The sequence below is a fragment of the Mauremys mutica genome, chromosome 5 (genome assembly GCF_020497125.1).
Source record: "Mauremys mutica isolate MM-2020 ecotype Southern chromosome 5, ASM2049712v1, whole genome shotgun sequence".
In the NCBI taxonomy this organism is placed as follows: Eukaryota; Metazoa; Chordata; order Testudines; family Geoemydidae; genus Mauremys; species Mauremys mutica.
In genome coordinates this window covers 5,127,959-5,141,659 of record NC_059076.1, presented here as the reverse complement: position 1 = coordinate 5,141,659, position 13,701 = coordinate 5,127,959, and the positions used below count along the sequence as shown (strand labels likewise).

Sequence of the window (13,701 nt, the reverse complement as noted above, 5' to 3'; positions counted from 1 at the left end):
TGATTGACGGTCCAGAATGATGAGGCCTTTGTCTGGAGTGTCTAGTCTTCTTTCTAGGTAGATATTCAGAGGGCCTATTTTGGGAGTAGGTAGGTGCTCTCTGCCTTTGATACGTAAAGGCCTTGTGACTTGGGGCAGATGTATACATGCTCAATGGGTGGAGTGGAGCTCTACAGTCCTTGAGGGAGTGCAAGACATCATCGGTGCACTTGCCAAACCATTCCGTTCCCTCAAAGGGCAAGTCCTCAATGGCATGTTGCACCCCTCTCGGGGTGCCCGGGGCTTGTAGCTGCAAAGCCCTCCATGCTGTGTCCAAGATATCTATGGCTGCTTGCAGGGAAACCAGCTGGCCCCGGTGGTGATGTCTTTCAGCTCCCCGCTGGCATCTTGTGGAAGCTTGGAAATAAACAGGTGTAACCGCTTTGGGGTTTAGAGAACATGGCCCCTTTAAATCTTTTTCCCAGGGGGGAGGGGGAGAGTGGGCGGGTCTGGAGCTCTAAGGAAGGGGAGAGGCAGTCTGCAGGCCCAGGGAGAAGGAAGCAGAGGGAACCTGCCTGAGGCCTGGGAAGGGCAGGGCGCCGATCGGGGACAGCCCAGGACAGGAGCCCGGAGGAGCCCTGTGCCGGGGGGAATCGCCCGAGAAGGACAGGCCGGAGCTGGACCCAGGATCACGCCTGCCCAGAGCTGTGTGGGGCTGGGAGTGCTGGGGCTGGTGACTCTGCACTGGGAGCAAGGAGGGAGGTCGCTCTGGGGGGCTTTGCAGAGAGCGGCAGGAGAGGGCACCGGAGGGGTTTGCTGGGGAGAGTTCACTGGCGCCGAAGACGACCAGGAGCCCCCAAGACTCACCACCGGACTGGAACTTTGCTCAGGCCTCCTGAACTCTGTGTGCAGACACATTGCTCAGTGTCTGCCCTTCCAGACTGTCCTCCCACTGGGCCCGTGGGGCCTTGGCTTGGATGCAGCCCTGTTCTACTGCCCCCCTATATTTCCCCTTGTTGTTTTTCTCCTCTCAGCCCTCTGTAAATAAATCTCTCCCTTTGTTATATCCATTGTCAGGGCCGGCTCCAGACCCCAGCGCGCCAAGCAGGCGCGTGGGGCGGCATTTTACCGGCAGGGCGGCATTTGGCTCCGGTGGACCTCCCGCAGGCATGCCTGCGGCGGGTGCGCTGGTCCCGCGGCTCGGATGGAGCTCCCGCAGGCATGACTGCGGATGCTCCACCGGAGCCGCAGGACCACGGGACGGTCCGCAGCCACTTCTGCCCCAGCCGCGGGACCGGGGAAGCGTGACGCGAGCGGCGCGGCGCACCGCCCTGCTTGGGGCGGCGGATTTTCTAGAGCCGCCCCTGTCCCTTGTACTTTTCCTGTGGGGGTGTGTGTTCACTCTGGGGGGGTTTGGAACAGGCGCCCCTGGGGTGGAAGGGATTTCTCCTGCTGCGTTCCTGCGCGCGCCGTCTCTTGGCCGGAGCTGCCTGCAGAGCAGACTCCATCTTGGCCACGAGGGCGCTAAAGTTACACAGGGACACTCTCTATTCCATGTGCAGGGCCGGAGCAAGGAAGTTTCGCGCCCTAGGCGAAACTTCCACCTTGCCCCCGCCCCCAGCTCTGCGGCAGCTCCCCGCCCTCCCCTCCACCCTGAGGAACCCCCGCATGGCAGTCCCCCCCCCCCGGGGAGCTGTGCAGCACCTCCCCACCCCAGCTCACCTCTGCTCTGCATCCTCCCCGAGCACGCCGCAAGCCTGGGAGGTGGGAGAATTAGAGCGGGGGCGGTGTGCTCAGGGAGGAGGCAGAGCAGAGGTGAGCTGGGGTGGGGAGCCCTGTGGCCGCCCTGAGGCACCCCTGCGGCAGCTCTCCACCACCCCGGCCCAGGGAGCCGTGTGGCACCTCTTCACCTCCGCTCCGCGTCCTCCCTGAGCACGCTGCCCCCGATCTAATTCTTCTCCCAGGCTTGTGGCACCAAACAGCTGATTGGCGCTGCAAGCCTGGGAGGTGGGACCGGTGGAGCAGCGACCGCGCGCTCGGGGAGGAACTGCTATAAAAAAAAAATTGGGGGCACCGCTTTTTGGCGCCCGCAAATCTTGGCGCCCTCGGCAACCACCTAGTTCGCCTTAATGGTAGCACCGGCCCTGTCCATGTCAAGTAATTTTACTCAGTGAAGGGGGCTGGGTAGCTGACGATGTGTAACTGTACTGACACTGACCAGGTGAGTCCAGTCTCTTGGAGTCTTTTCCTTTGGCGGTTCTGTTGAACAGCGGAAACCACCAAGGAGCGTGGTTTGTGATGGACTGCTTGAGCCCCTTCTGTGGTACCGGCTAGCACTTCTCTACTCTCTTAGCTGTCGGAGGGAGTGGAGCAGGTGTCTGCCGCCATGCATTTGCGGGGCCAGGGTGCCATTGTTGCTGGGTGGAGCGGCTGGGGAGGGGTCCCATTGTCCTATCCACAGTCTCTTCAAACAGCTAAAATGGATAAATGAGTTGTGACCCAAGAACCCCTTAATGCCAACAGAATACAAGAATACCCTTATTTTGGTCTGTACAGACTCATTCACAAAAGAATGTCATGTGAGGTCTCAAATGAAAGCCAAGGGCATGCTGGTCATTGATATTGGCGTGAAATGTATGTGCAATTATTGTGCAAGAGGTTACATATGTGTATATATACTGGAAATGTGTTCATAGCATCTGCATCACAACAGAGGTGGAGAAAAAGGTTTTCTATCAGACATAAGATGCTTGTTCACCTGTCTCTCTGTCGGGATGTTAATTAAGCATTGTAAGATAACACAATGAAGGTCGTGCAACAGTAGCAGTAGGCTGCATGCCCATAGTTTGTACTACATAGTGGGTAGATAGAAATTTTTGTGAATTCCTAATGTAATGCTTCTCCATTTGTAAGCTTTGTATCTACAATGTAGTTTCTAGTCTGCGTGATAGAAGGTGCATCTCATTTGAGGAGTATATAGTAGTTTTGGAACTGTTAAATATCACATCACTGCACATACACCTTGCTGCACAGCTACACCAAATGACCCAGTCTCACAACTTAACTGACATACTACATCTTCTTGGATTCTGCATTAATTATGATGAGCTGGCATCATAATTCTATGATGAATTGAATTCTATGAATTAAGTTCATCACTTAATGCTGGCAGAAATCTCATCCATGAAGGAGCTGCTGCTGCTGCTGAGATAGATATGCAGCATAGAGACTCTTGATGGAAAGAACACCTTCCATTCAATGGCTAGATTGGTATTTCAAGAGCAGTCTGCTGATAGTGATATTTCTTCTGATGCTGGACTAAAAGTGTGTGAAAGGAAAAAGTCACTTACTCTCCATAGGCAGTTAGTTTCTTATGCAGTGTGCAGCATTTGGAAAACCTAGAACACATCCTGAACCGAATCGCTATGGAAAAAGTACTTGCGAAAATAAACTCTGTTTGCCTAAAAATTAATTCTGTCTGAGATCTCTGCTGATGTCTTTTAAGATGACTACCTCATGATGGTCTACCAATACCAAATGACGTTGATATTTTCACACTCAGGTAATTCCATTTTTGATTAGTTTCAACCACAAGCTTGCAACAAAGAAGAGCCCCTATACAACAGTTGCATATGGGACCTACTGTGGATGCCGAACCAGCTGCCACTGCCACAGTCTATACTGCAATGCTGAAATGTAAGGAAATGTCAGCAGCTCTCGGACAGCAGCATGCCATTCAAACTGTGGATCAGCAGCTGTGTGCTGTTGCTCAGCTTGTGAACTGGACTCTCCCAAATGAACTTAGTACCAATATGATTTGCCTGGGAGGTTTTCACACCCTGTGTTGGTTTATTGCATGTATTGGGAAATGCTGGGGAAATGCAGGATTGTGAGATCTTCTTGTTGATTCTGATGTGTACGTAGCTTGTACTGCAGATCAAATGCTTGCTGGTAACAACTTCAGCCGGGCTCTACCTGGCTTGACTCTGAGTGCTCTGAAACTTTATTCATTTGTTAAATGGTGTGAGCAGGGAAGTGGAACCATGTAGTTCCAGCATTTTTCTGGCAAATGTTGGGTGATACTCCAGGTGTTTGAGTCTGAAGACATTGAGTTCTTACAACATGTCATGAAAGAGCGTGATGATGCTATAACTCAGCATGTGCTACAAGTACTGGAGGAATTTCTGAAATGGGGGTATACCCATCAAGTTCTGGGAGAGATTACTTCTAAATGTCCATGAAGAGCAAGAGAGTGATTGGAAATTTCACCTACAAATGCAGTGTGCCATGCTTCCATACTATTTTATTGCAAACAGGCCCAACGATACCAGGTGGATACCAATCTACATTCCTGATATGTTAAATCTCTCTGAAGAAGTAAGCAGTGCCTTTGAATCTGGGGAATTTGCTGTGCGTCAGACTCCTGGTTCTTTCAGTGGAATGTGGAGTGACATGGGAACAGAGAAAACTGTCATCAAAGATTCAAAGGGCAGCAGTGGGGTTGATAGGACTGAGAAGGAAGAAGCCAGCCCTTGTCAGAGGGACCCCCACAAGACACATTCCGAGTGAATATGGAAAAGTTGTAAGAGAAAAGTGGCCTAGCAAGAAGCAATGAGGAAGAACTCCACAAACAAGTTCTTCCCTCTGCACTGAAGTGGGATGACCAGCATGTTGCAGCTCTTACCAACCATGTCATCAACAATATGACAAACTCATTTGTCCCTCAATCACATCCAGAGGTGCTTACCAACTTGTCTATTGGACTGCATGTAACATCAACGTACAAGAATCTCAGTTGCAAATAACAGATGTTGGTGGAGAACATATTGTTACCAGCTTTGCCTGTTACTTTCGGGTATGCTCATTTCATAGAATCATAGAATATCAGGGTTGGAAGGGACCTCAGGAGGTATCTAGTCCAACCCCCTGCTCAAAGCAGGACCAACCCCAATTAATCATCCCAGCCAGGGCTTTGTCAAGCCTGACCTTAAAAACCTCTAAGGATGGAGATTCCACCACCTCCCTAGGGAACCCATTTCAGTGCTTCACCACCCTCCTAGAGCAGACGAACGGAGAGCTTTGACCCCTGCCCAGCCCAGCTGAGCCACGGCAGGGGGTGGTGCAATATACTGCCAGGAAATCGCAACCCCCAGGGATCAATGGGAAGCAGGGGAGGGTTGTGACTCAGTGGCACAAGGCCTCCCAGGTCTAGTCTTGGTGGTGCAGCTCACCACTCCACTCACAGCCAGGCCTGTAGTCACATTAGACTGACACTGATCTTCCCTCTCCTTGCCGCATGCTATTTTAGGCCACATTGAAAGCAGGGGCGTTGCACCGGCAGGGAATTCGGCCCCTAGTTTCAACAGGCCGACTGAGTTGAGGATGACTCGGCAGAGCTCACCTTCTCTGGAGCCAATCTGGTTGGTGATGGCGTAGCGCAGGACCCGTTCCTCGTCGTTGTACAAAGCGAAGATCCGATCCACGCTCAGCTGCTGGATGGCAGGAATGTCCTTTTTTTGAGGGGCGGGGGGTGTTCTGTAATTCTGTCAATGTGCTGCTTGTGTCACTTGTGTTCTCATACAGAGCTCCACTGCTCCTTGCTGCAAGTTCCTTCCCAATGGAGCTATCCTGCAGGAGCTAGGTTCCCCAGGGCTGGGTTCTTCCAACCCCAGAATCTCTCTCTCTCTCTCTCTCTCTCACACTCACACTCACACTCACACACACACACCCACGCACCCGTTAACAGCACATCTGAGATGACCGGGTTAATCAGCACTCCCAAGCTGACCCCTTACATGTCCCTGGACTCAGCAGGCTGGGTCAAACAGCACCTCCAAGCTGTCACCCTCATCTGCCATGGGCACTGCACTGGAATAGAGCCCACCTGAGCAGGCTGGGTCGAGCAGCACTTCCAAGCTGCCACCCTCATATGTCCCAGGTTCAGCACATCCTGTTACCCGGGGTTCTTTCAACCCAAAGCTCTGGGTAACTTTTACTCTGTGCGAGGTGGTGTCAGGAAATAAATCAGGGGAGACACGGCCGGCCGACTGGTAGATGGCTGGCACAGACAGGACAGCGCAAGAGTGCTTTCACTTAAAGATAAACTTTACTTAGTCTCAAGCACTTACACACATCCACAACAGGTTAATAAAACACCCCCAACCCTTGATAATTACCAAAGCTGAGTGTGGCTCTCGAGTGACACAGTGGCAGGCTTCCGGTGGCCAAATCTTCCATGTGCCGGTGGGGATCGCAAGATGTATCCAGAGGGAGAGTCCAAAAAGAGTCCAACTACCTCAAACTTTTCCCTGATTTATACATTAGTAATAGGATGACATGTCCCTTAAAGAAAACTTGTTAAGCAAGCAGTTCCAATGGGCAAGCAAGAGGCTCCTTCTGATTATTGATTAACCAGGTGTGGGTTTTTCCAGAGTTTGCAGCCTTGAGACCCCAACAGACATTCCTGGGGCACATCCTGCTCTTTTAAAATGCATCAGCAACTTCATCACAATTCTTATCAGGAAGGACAGGGGTCAAGCTGCCCTTTCTGTGGCACCCCAAATCCCCTCCCCTCCTGCCTTGGTCAAGCTGAGCCTGCTGAATGGCCAATTTACAGCTTGCTGACTAGGCCGCCTTTAACAATAAGCCAGAGTGGTTTCAAGCACTTTACTGGTTTGCCAAAGTCTCCCCGCACAGTCCCTATCCCCACTTTCATGTCATAATTGTTCTGCTAGTAACCCACTTGATGAGCAAACCCCACAGTATCTTGGGGTGCTGCAGGGATCTTTTAGCTTAGGTACGGGAAGCGTTGCTGCAGATCGAATGGGGAAACCAAAAAACACCCATGGGTGTTGAACAACAGTGGTTCAAGGGAGAACACTAGATTTGTTTCTATGTAAACTGATGGCTCCAGGGAGTATACCAAAGTTGTATTGTTCAGGCTAAACACGGGAGCTGATCATTCCTGGCTTTGGGCGGTGTTCCTTGAAGGGAGCTCACAATGCAGTTAGGGAGCTTCACTATTTTGGATACCAATAAAGGATTTATTATTAGAACTGGTCTAATAAGTACTGAGCTGGGTGTGTGCAGGCATGGATTCATTAACATCTGGAGCAGAGATTTCGCCCACCCCCAATGATGCTGTGCTTCCCTGCTTTTCTGGTCCCAGAGTTCCATGCGGTTCTTGCCTTGGAATCTCTGTTCTCCATTGGTTCAAGCAGAGGCTGGGGGGCCGGCGGGTGGGGGAGGAGAAGGACTTTTGTGAGTCAGACAGGCTGGATACTACGCCCTGGTTCCCCACGAACACAGAGCTGCTAGGTAACAATATGAAGAGATTTTGTGAGAGGTGCACTTGATTTTGATGGGACATGTAGTTTCTTCAGCCCTGTCAAGAGACCTGACATCAAAACATTTGCTGACATGGCCAAGAAGACCAAATATAAGTCTGGCAAGGGAGGGACAATCACAGCAGCTTTAGTCCAGAAATAGTTTTCCACAGAGCCCTGTCCTTAGCAGGAGGCAGAGATGATGTTTCAATGGCAGCTGCTCTTAGTCACCCAGTAGGACCTGTGCCTGTGTCACTCTTCCATGGAACAGTGGGAAGATCAGACAAAGCTGAATTAGGGAATCAGCTGGAAGTTCAAGCTGAAAGAATCCATGAGCGAAGAGCAGGCCATGAAGACACTACAGTGTACACCAGAGATGCCATGTCTGTCACACAAATGATGGCTGGAGACAAATTCTACACATTTGATGAATTAACTGCTGAATACTTGAGGCAGGGCCTAAAACGATTTGACAAAGCTAATTCTGAAATCAAAGGCTTTGACAGATGTGACAAAAGTAACTCTGTGAAAACTGCAGAAAGACCATGCCAGACAGGATCTAAGTTTGGATGCAAGAAATAGCAGATGATTGGTGGGTGCCCTATATCTTCTTGGAAAAAATTTCTAAACATGGCATCCAACAAGCAGTCACTTGTAAAATTCCTGTGACTGTATGGTTCAAAATACACCTGAGTGTCTGAGCCCCCCCAACACAAACACTCCTCCTTGCTGGTGGCTTTTCCAGTGGCAAAGTAGCAAAGTCCATCACCAGGAGAGGTGCTGAAGAAGCCCAAGACTTGTACAGTACTCAAGAGGAAGTGGACACAAGGTTGCCTCTGCATCATATAGATACCGATATGTCTTTTGGGTCTCTTGCTGTCAAAGAAACCATTGTAATTAAGTCACCTGATAGAGATGTTTTGGTCATTGCTGTTCACGTCTTTCAAAAAATGGAACACGGAGATAATGTGTGGATTGAAACAGGCACCATTACCAGCACAACTGACAAGCATTGCTTCATGCCTGTGCATGCAATCTGTGACACATTCACTCTTGATTTCTGCAGCATATTTCCTGCTATACATGCATTAACAGCTTGTGACTTTGTGTCATCCCTGTTTGATTGGGGGGGGGGGGAATCTGTTTAATGTTGTCAAAAGAAAGGGAGCTTACTGCTTCAGAATCTTGTTAAATTGTGAGAGACAAGCTGCAATTTCTGCAGCAAGGAAGTTGGTAGCAGTGCTGTAAGACCAGAGCAAGGAAAAAAAGGAGACTGAGACCTACATTGTTTGTGCCTCAATCTAGCCATCAAAAAGGACAGGTCACTGGCCAAACTCCCACCTTGTGAAGAGCAAGTCAAAAGAGCATGTTGGCAAACAAAGATTTGGACACCTTTGCAACATGGATGGGGAAAATGTGGCTAGTGAACTACTTTCTGTATTCAAGGGCTAAATGGCAGCTTAGCTTCTACAGCACCTTATTTGTGCCTCTGCCAGTAGAGGTTGCTCCACAATCATCTGTTCTAACTACAGTACAAGCACAATCTTCCCTTCACAGAACTGTGCACTGCCAAAGCAATGAAGACTCTCAGGTCCCATGCACTCTCCACGGAGACCATGATGATGACTGGAAGGGTATGTCTACACTACAAAATTAGGTCGAATTTATAGAAGTTGATTTTTAGGAAGCAATTTTATACAATTTATACAACAGTGTGTGTCCCCACTAAGCTCATTAAGTCGGCGGAGTGCGTCCACAGTACCGCGGCTAGCATCAACTTTCGGAGCATTGCACTGTGGGTAGCTATCCCACAGTTCCCGCAGTCTCCGTTGCCCATTGGAATTCTGGGTTGAGCTCCCAATGCCTGATGGGGCAAAAACATCGTCGCTGGTGGCTGGGGGTACATGTCATCAGCTACCCCTCCCTCCTTGAAAGCAAAAGCAGACAATCGTTTCACACCTTTTTTCTGGGCAGACGCCATACTGCTTTCGGCAGACAGTGCAGTAGGACTGCTAACCGTCATCATCCAACCACCGCTTCTGCTGCAACTCTGCTCTCCTGCTCTCTTGGTGCCATGAATCCACCTCGCAGGTCCTCTCATCGTTCAGTATAAATATCTATTCTCGTGGCATCCATCGTCATCCACCGCTTCCGCTGTGGGAGGAGAGAAGGACAAGGCCACACTGCACTTCAAAACGTATTGAATGCCAGCCTTCTGCTGCTTGGGCAGCCCTCTGGGTGGAGTGGCTGGGTGCCCAGAGCCCCCTCCCCCCGGGTTCTTGGACGTCTGGGTGAGGAGGCTATGGAACTTGGGGAGGAGGGCTGGCGGTTACACAGGGGCAGCAGTAGCGGTCTGTGCTCCTGCTGCCTTTCCTGCAGCTCCACCAGACGCCGGGGCATATCAGTTTGATCCCCCAGTGGACTCAGCATTGCATCCTGCCTCCACTCATCGTGCTGCCACTATCTCTCATCTTGCTTCTGCCACCTCTCATCTCGTTCATCCCTCCTGTCCTCGTGTTCATTTTCTGCTTTCCTGGACTCTGACATTGTTTCCCTCCACGCATTCTGCTGAGCTCTTTCAGTGCAGGAGGACTGCATGAGCTCAGAGAACATTTCATCATAGAGGGAGCGTTGAAACATTTGCAGCTGCAGGAGGAAAAAAAGGGAGAGTAGTATTTAAAAAGACACATTTTAGAGAACAATGGGTAGACTCTTTCATGGTGAACCAAGCTGTTAACATTAAATAGCACATGTGCTTTCAGTACAAGGTCGCATTTTGCCTCTTATATTGAGGGCCTGCCGGTTTGGTGTGAGAGATCACACACGCAGGGCCGGTGAGCAACAGAATTCGGCTTGCAGGCAGCCATGGTAAGCCACAGTCTTTCGGCTTCTTCAGCCTCCATAACACATGGGAATGGTTTCCAACAGCAGCACCCTCCTTTCCCATACCAAGCACCTGTTGGGTTGGCCATTTAAAAGGAGGGGCTGTCCTGGCCGTGAATGCATCCCAAGTCTTCAGGGCAAATTAATCATTAAACACGCCTGCTTTTAAACCATGCATTATAGCTACAAAGGTACACTCACCAGAGGGGCCTTCTCCAGCTTCATGGTCTGTGAGCCTGGGTTGGGAGGGTATTGGCTTCCAGGGTGATAAACAGTTCCTGGCTGTCGGGGAGAACAGTTTCTCCGCTTGCGTGCTGTGCGCTATCCTCCTCCTCCTCCATCTCCTCATCTTCCTTATCCCCAAAATCCTCATCCCTGTGTCCACGCACAGGGGTGGGATAGTGGTAGGGCCGCCCCTAGAATTGTCTGCAGCTCATCATAGAAGCAGCATGTCCAGGGCTCTGACCCGGAGCAGCCGTTTGCCTCTTTGTTTTTTTGGTAGGCTTGCCTGAGCTCCTTAATTTTCACACAGCACTGCTGTGGGTCCCTGTTGTAGCCTCTGTCCATCATGCCCTTGGAGATTTTTTCAAATATTTTGGCATTTCATCTTTTGGAACAGAGTTCTGATAGCATGGATTCCTCTCCCCATACAGCGATCAGATCCAGAACCTCCCGTTCGGTCCAGGCTGGAGCTCTTTTGCAATTCTGGGACTGCATGGTCACCTGTGCTGATGAGCTCGCCACACTGGCCAAACAGAAAATGAAATTCAAAAGTTCCTGGGGATTTTTCCTGTCTACCTGGCCAGTGCATCTGAGTTGAGAGCGCTGTCCAGAGCGGTCACAATGGAGCACTCTGGGATAACTCCTGGAGGCCAATACCGTCAAATTTCGTTCACACTACTCCAAATTCGACCCAGCGATGTCGATTTCAGCACTAATCCCCTCATCAGGGAGGAGTACAGAAATCGATTTTAAGAGCCCTTTAAGTCGACAAAAATGGCTTCGTTGTGCGGACAGGTGCAGGGTTAAATCGATCTAATCTAACGCTGCTAAATTCGACCTAAACTCGTAGTGTATACCAGGGCGGAATGTCACAAGCGTGATTACATTTTAATGATCCCTGTACACATTTATTATTAGATTTTGTTTCACCCTTCTTGTTATGATGCTTTGAGGTTACAAAGAAATCTAATTTTATTTCTTGAAAATAATTCATAGAGTCATTAAACTAACAAAAACAAATGCAAATATTTTAACATGTTGATGGTGTGATTGTTTATCCCCATTTCTGTGGTGATGGCACCACTTGACAGCTCATGTTAAAGTAGACATAATAAACTTTCAAATGATGTATTATGTGTAGAAAGGGTAAGTCTCCCAAATCGGTGGTGCCTGCAGCGATGGATGCTGTGTCTTGGTCTGGGTAGCGGGATGTTTGCTGTGTGACTATACTGGTTTAGTTTACTAAGGGGTTGTCAGGAAGGAAAAAGAATGGCTCACAGTAAGCCACTTTTCAGCAAGCATTTGAGGGTTGCCAGGAGACAATGCCAGCATGGGGAATGGCCTAGGGATGCAGGAGAGCAAAAGGATCCTGACCTGTTTAAAAAGGAACAGTCTCTCAAGAGAGCTGGGAGCCAGGCTAGCGGCCAGGCACTTGCTGGGGTATCTGAAGAAACTAGGCCTGCCTAGGTTATCGTCAGGGGATGGTAAACCTTTAGGTGAGATACACAGGAAGTGCTTGATGAGAGAGCAGCATACATGGAGGAAGACATAAAGCCTGAATGTTGTCTTGGCTCTCTCTCCTTTTCTCCTTGACAGTAAACAGTGTTCATTTCTGTCCTATATCACAAGTCCGGTACAATGTTACGTTGATCACGATTTTTGATCAAGCTTGGCATGAATCTGTTTCTTTGTACTATGTCTTTTGTTCCAGCAGAGGGCAGGCTTTGACTTCACATGTAACTAGACACCGAGGTGTGGAGCTACATTACTCCACAGCTAAGGTTGTAAGCCCAGTTTTCCATGCGCACGCAAACAACTGTGTAACTTCTTCAAAAGATGTTTCTTTCCTCCTCACGTTTTGCATGTTCAGTTTCTAACCCGAGGAGCTGGAGGCTCATCATTTTTGCAGTAAGGGATTTTTTTAAAAAAGTGTTCTTTCCTTTCTTGTAAACGCTTCCAGCATGCATTTGTTTACTTAATAGATACAAAATATAATAACTGAGAGAAGATTGAAATGTAACAATGTATTTATTAGTACTTTTGAGACTTCGAGCCTAGGGCTATTTTTACTAAGGCTGCATTGAAAATGTTAGAGCTAGTACAGATCAATGTCTGATTCTCTCCATTGTTTCACCTTGCAGAGTTATTTATTCCTGTGCAGAACTGGAGTGAAGTACTCCCAGCTCAGACTGGTGGTGCTTTGCACACACACTTTGCACATGGGTAAAGGACTCCTCAAGATGCAAGGCAATCCCACATTTTTTATTTCTGGGATTTGTACTAAGGTCCCTGTGGAGATTATGGGCCTAATTTTCTTCCTGCACATGGGTGTAAGTCAAGAGAACCCCAGTCCAGTCAGTGGAGTTATGACAGCGTAACACCAGTGTAAGCATGAGGAGAATCCAGCCTTGTGGCCATTCGGAGTAATATGTATAGCGGCTGTAGTGTTTGCAGGTTCCATGAGAGCCGTAGCCACGGTTTGTGTAACTTAAGACACTCGGCTGATGGACGATGGGAGCTCTGGGAGGTTGATGGCTAGAGCTCATGGAAGCTACAGTCTCAGCTGGGTACCTGAAAGACGTGGGACTGGGGTGCTCATCATGTGAAAACAGGCACCAGAGGGGCTGGCTCCTGCTTAGGGGCAGGGGCCTTGGCTCATTGCTGGTCAGAGCCAGAAAGCCACTCCTAACCCTCTCCTCCAGTGACGAGGAAGCCTGTCTTCACACCAGTACCTGCCTTAGCCTGGTCACAATTATGTGACCCTGTTCTCAGATCACTCTCTGAGAGCCACGTGCCCCCTCTTTCAGCCTCCATATTCGCAGACTCTCAACCCACTCCAGTCACCGATGCTCATCTCTTCAGTCACAGGACACTCCCCAGTCCAAAGTGACCTTGCCACTCATTCCCCACCCATGCGGGACCATCCAGCCTCACCCCCACCCCAGGCAGGGCCGGCTCCAGGGTTTTTGCCGCTCCAAGCAGCGCAAAAAACAAACAAACAAACAAACAAAAAAAACCCCTCGCGATCTGCAGCTCTACTGCCGCCACTTCAGTCTTCGGCGGCAATTCAGCGGCTGGTCCTTTGCTCCAAGAGGGAGTGAGGGACGCGCCGCCAAGACCCGGACGGCCGCCCCTCACCGTTGGCCGCCCCAAGCAGCTGCTTGCTGGGCTGGTGCCTGGAGCCGGCCCTGACCCCAGGGATGACCCTGCTCACAGAATTGGGCACCTGGCTGATTTTACTTGCACACTGGTCATGCTCCCTGCAACAGAGGCTGACTGAGGACACGCAGCA

General features: G+C 49.9%; 1 protein-coding gene across 4 annotated transcripts in view; it reads left to right on the top strand.

Moving 5' to 3' along the window:
* Positions 1-13,701, top strand: part of THEGL (theg spermatid protein like) — a 67,017-nt gene that overhangs the window by 10,741 nt on the left and 42,575 nt on the right. For 2 of the 4 annotated variants that reach the window (XM_045018117.1, XM_045018116.1), the window contains exon 1: positions 12,592-12,656. The exons of the other annotated variants lie outside the window; for them this stretch is intronic. In XM_045018117.1, the coding sequence (XP_044874052.1) occupies positions 12,629-12,656 (28 nt within the window). In that variant the 5' untranslated portion in view covers positions 12,592-12,628. Of the gene's footprint in view, positions 1-12,591; positions 12,657-13,701 lie in introns of those variants that run through there. 4 annotated transcript variants of the gene reach the window in all.